We start from the raw sequence: 5,178 nt of genomic DNA on the forward strand, positions 1-5,178 counted from the left end.
ATATAATTTGATGGAGCATGGTGTTTGGAGAAAGGCACTACTTAAACTGAAACATCAACGCCAGTTAAGAGTGTCTCAAATAAGACACATATATATGGTAGTGGGTGGTCCAAATTTGAAGATGATTATATATAGCATGTAACTTCTGAAGGATTGAATTCCAAATACACAAAGTGAAAATGACTGCCTTGACAACGCATTATTATAGCGGCACCAGTTTTCTTGATAGGATGAAAATGACGCCAACAAATTAATCTGATGAAATATTTACGTGTCACCCACATTGCATCGATCATCAACATTATAGTACATTGAACTACTACTGCTGTATATATGATTTTGGTCATAGTAGATAACACATAAATCTGACCATCAAATCATTAATAGACTGCGTCAAAAAGAAAAGAAAAAGTTAACAAAAATTTCTACCTAGAAAATGTATGGCTGCATCATTATATAATTTTTTATTTTCTGGATCGGTAAGGCCTAGGGGGCATTGCAAATTTGCAATTGACAGGGACATCAAAACAAAAGCAAGGATAAGGGTAAGAAATAGTAGTGATAAGAAGAAGAAGAAGAAGAAAATATTATTATTATTGTTATTGTTATTGTGTGAAAGAATAAGGTTGAGGGACTCTGGAGAAAATTTTCTGTCCAGGAGCAAGGATAGCCATGGGATCAAAAGCGGTCTTTCTTTCAACGAATCTGGACCATTGATGATTACCAAAGTGGTTGATCCAATCTTGTCGTGAGTGGTAGTGAGGGAAGTATAGCTTGAAATCAAAGGCTTTGGCTAAGCAAAGCTGAAGAATCTGACGGTTCTGTTCCACCAAGAGTTGAGGCGATGGTCCCTTTGGTGGTGCTGGACTAAACCTCAGCAATGCTACTATGTAGAATATGTCACTCTCTGGCACCACCACCGATTGTCTACTATCCCACCTGATCATCATAAAAAATTAATCACTAATTAATAATTAACCATGTCATTAATTAACATCTATATGGGTCAAAATTGAATGCGCGTGACTGTATGCAAGTAGCACACCCTGGCTGGCTGGCTGGCATGCAGAAACATTGGGCACGAGGTGGGTGGGGACCTTTGTTGTTATAATAAGAACGAAATTGAATTCCAATACAAGACCCAGCATATAGCTCAGGAATTAAATCTTTTTTCTACGGCCCACATACATTATACAAACAAAATAAAAACAAATGTCCCTTAGCTTTTACCACTTGAGAATATAGGACCAAATTAAAACAACTTATTAATAAAAAGAATAAAACATCTTATTATTATACATAAAAATAAATTAAATTACATATATATTTATATATAAATATATTAACAATTAATTTTAATATACAAATAATATTTTTATACTATTATTATGTTTAACTCCCTCGAACAGTCTCATGTATTTGACTCACGCTCTAAATTTTAACTACCATCATGTGGTTTATTAATATTTGTGATCACCGTTATTAATTAAAATAATTAAATAATTTGATATATTTAATTAAATTATTATTTAATAATTTTAAAATTTTAATTTCACATAAAAATAATTATACAAGTGAACCAGTCCACACCATATACACATAAAGTTCTTTATTACGAGTTTGACCATATATGTGTATACTTACTTGTTTCTCAAGAGAGGGTAAACTAAGATGGGGCCATGGACACCGTCCTTGAGGATCTTCTTGAACACCTCGCTATCGAACTCGGAGATATTGGACTTTGAAACGAACAGGTTGAGCCAAGGGTGTGGCGCATCCCAAACGCCGTTGATTTTCGCATGCTCCTCGTCACGCTTTACACGTAGCAAGAACTCCGTGTATCCCATGTCCACCTGGAACTTGAGACCCTTGATGAATCGTAGCCGTCCAAGCAATCCATCAACAACCTATATGATAATAGGAGGGCATTTACGCCATCACACACACGGTTCATGGCTTCATGCTTTACAGATTCCAGAAAATGATGGCGTTTTGGCCATTTCTGGCAACTGTGGGGACCGTAACGTCAGCGAGATCTCAATGATCAGCACCGAAATTACCACAGTGCCATCACGATAAGTGCAAAGTACAGTCCCGTTTGGGTCATTTTTGCTAAGGCATGGGCCTTTTTATTTCACGAAAGCGTCAGAAAATCCAACGGAAGATACATCATTACTGTATTGTCAGTTTTCAGCACCCATTTCAAATGGAGACACAAAATTCTCAAATAATTTCTTATTATTACACTAGACTAGATAGCATTTCTTAACAATTTTTGTATTTTATAGAATAAGCACACATGACACGGTGGGCTATATGTGCGCCATTAAGTTTGGACGAGAATAATAATAAGCCGTCCTCCATTCATCACTCTAGTAGTTCCAACTCTACTATATCCGTCGTATATTCACCTGTTTTACCAGGGACCCACCCAGTCTACGGTTAAGAGTTTTAATTAAGAGGGACCCAGTTAGCAACCACCGAGGTCAAAACAGAGTCATGATTGGCCCCTTAGGATATAATGGGAGTAAGGTTAGATACATACATACCGCATCAACACGGGAAGGGTTGTCTGAGTGACGATAGTGAAGAGCGAGCTCCAAGCAATAGAGAACAGGACCGGCAGAGGGAGGAATATGAATGGGGTCGAACACTTGTTGAGGGTCCAATGGCAAAGTGGGCCACCCGTTGGAGGGGTCGTCACTGTTCACAAAAACGAACCCTTCCACGTAGTCGAAACACGATTCACCTTCTTCTCTTCTCACCAGCCACTCTGCATCGCTACTGAACTCCTCAAATTCACTGTAAACTACCCTTATCCATCTCACCTAACAAAACAAACCAAAACATAATCACCTTCTATCTACGTGTCGCACGCTCATGCATCCCACCACCGAAAATTCGGGAGCTAATTAAAAATATGTCAATAAATAAACATAAAAAAATATACAATATTATTCACATACCGTATGTGGAGCTTCCTGAAGTACAATCCTGGCCCTAGTGATGATACCGAACTGACCTAGACCCCCAAGAACTGCAAAGAAAAGCTCTGGACTTTGCGTTTTTGAGCATACTATGGTTTCTCCTTTCCCCGTAACCACCTCCAATTCCGTTACGTTCGAAGTCTGCGGGCCGTAACGGAACGCTTGGCCGCTCACGCCTGCATATGACAGCGTTCCGCCAACCGTTAAGCTGAGGTAATCCGTCCAGGAGCGCGGGGCCAAACCGAACTCCGAAACGCAGCGTTTCAGGACGTCTTCCCATAATGCCCCTCCCGAAACGTCGACGTATGGTGCGCCGTTAATCCTCACGAGCTGGACAAGTTCGTTCATGGAGCGCATGTCGAGGACGAGACCATGCTCCGCCATGGCCTGACCATTGATGGAGTGGCCGTTCCCTCGTGCCGCCACCGTCAGAGTCGGAGACCTCCCCGCCGCTCTCACCACCCGAGCAACGTCGTCTGTGGTGTAGGGCCTTACGAGTGCCAAAGGCTTCACGAATTTCAAGCCGCCGAAGTCCTTGCTTGCTATTCCCAAGTCATCGGTGGTGATGGCTTGAACGCCAAGCGTTTTGGAGAGGCTGGAAACGACGTCGTCGTCGGGCTTCGGTTCGGCGTCATTTCCCGGCAGGAAGTGCTCCGCGCAAGCTATCATGTTGAGTTAGTTGTATGTGTGCTACCGGTTGCTCCGGTGACCGGTGAAGGAATGGTTCTTGCCCTTTGAAATTGAAGGCTTTGCTTGTATGTGTTGTTTTGTGTGCTGAGAGAAGGTTTGGCCTTAAATAGTGACTTCCTTTGTATTCATTTGGAATTTTCTTTCTTGAAGGATAAAAGCTAAAGAATAATGCTGCAAACCGCTACTACTCTTTTTTTACACCAACACTACAGTGGAGCATCTAATAAATCACACACAGTTTATAGGTTAAAATTCTTACTAGTCAAAACTTCTAAATTTTTATTTTAATAAATATATAAAAATAAAATAATAATTTAATTTTATATTTTCATAAAAATTTAAAAATATTTACTTTAATATAATGATAAATTTATAAAAATTTAACAAATATAAAATAAATACTGTCAGAATATATTAGGATTAATTAGTATTTATTAGAATTATTTAATATATTTAAATATTTATTATAAAATATTACATTTTTGTTATTATAATTTTCTTAACACATATAAATATCTTTTTATATTGTATCATTTCAAATAATTTTTGAATGCATTCAATAATATACAAATTTATTTTTCAGTTTAGTCTCTTATTTCTAACAAATACATTAAAATTTAAATTTTTAATAATCTTTTAATTTATAAAATTAACATGAACTCTTATATATGATACCACATAAATAAATCTTATTTTTATTTGTTTATATTTATGTGGTACAAATACTTATAAATATATTCCACGAATCTTCACCTATGATGGCAAGTAGTGTGCAACTAATTAACGATGAAGAGGATAATCAGCCCACAGTTTGATATATATGGAAATTAATGGACTATACTATAGTAAAAAGTAAATGCAGCACACACCTATTTTGAAAATTTCTCCACCATGAATTGAAATATTATGATTTATGACGTAATGATTTCGTTCAATATCCTGTTGACGCTATGATCCTTTTCCACATCAACTGTCTGCCACTTATGTAATTTTCTTGAACTGCAATATTATTATATTCTTCCCAGGAGTGTATGTAGTGTTAAGTTGAACGTATCCTCATCGTCTTTCCCGACCCGTGAGCTTTTATATCGCTGAAAGTAGTAAGATATCATCATACCAATCAATTTATTTTATGAACTTCTCAATCAATTCTAATTTCGAGTTTTTAAACGCATCAACCTGATTTTTTTTTAATAAATTTAGTCTTGATGTGATTAACAAATCATTTTAGAATATGTGATATTGCATGCTAGTGTTAGCTAGGTCTCATTCGGTAAAGTGACTAGTCTTTCACGAAGAAGTACTCACTTCATTTCGTATTGATATGTTTTTAATTTTAAAAAGTAAAATTCAAATTAGTTTATTTTTTATTCTATATATGTTTTTAATATTGATAAATAAATATTTTTTTATCATATTTATGTTTATTAAATATATTTTAGATATTAAAAATAATTTTACAAACTATAATTCTTAAATAACTTCTATTTTAAATTACTAA

At 36.2% G+C, this 5,178-nt stretch overlaps 1 protein-coding gene across 1 annotated transcript; it reads right to left on the reverse strand.

The window, feature by feature from the left end:
* Nucleotides 1–569: 569 nt before the first annotated feature.
* LOC107470669 (cytokinin dehydrogenase 7) lies at nucleotides 570–3,831 on the reverse strand. Its single transcript, XM_016090074.3, has 4 exons — nucleotides 2,967–3,831; nucleotides 2,550–2,828; nucleotides 1,645–1,907; nucleotides 570–939 (listed from the first exon to the last, which is right to left on the reverse strand). Exons 1-4 carry the CDS (start codon nucleotides 3,654–3,656, stop codon nucleotides 606–608), a joined length of 1,566 nt encoding a protein of 521 aa, XP_015945560.1. The 5' UTR covers nucleotides 3,657–3,831; the 3' UTR covers nucleotides 570–605.
* Nucleotides 3,832–5,178: the final 1,347 nt, after the last annotated feature.

The sequence above is a fragment of the Arachis duranensis genome, chromosome 10, assembly GCF_000817695.3.
Source record: "Arachis duranensis cultivar V14167 chromosome 10, aradu.V14167.gnm2.J7QH, whole genome shotgun sequence".
NCBI lineage: Eukaryota > Viridiplantae > Streptophyta > Magnoliopsida > Fabales > Fabaceae > Arachis > Arachis duranensis.

Coding starts and splice junctions, on each gene's coding strand:
- LOC107470669 (XM_016090074.3), bottom strand. CDS start 3,656: ATGATAGCTTGCGCGGAGCACTTCCTGCCGGGAAATGACGCCGAACCG. Junction 2,829..2,966: donor TTCAGGAAGCTCCACATACG/GTATGTGAATAA, acceptor TTGTTTTGTTAG/GTGAGATGGATAAGGGTAGT. Junction 1,908..2,549: donor ACCCTTCCCGTGTTGATGCG/GTATGTATGTAT, acceptor ATTATCATATAG/GTTGTTGATGGATTGCTTGG.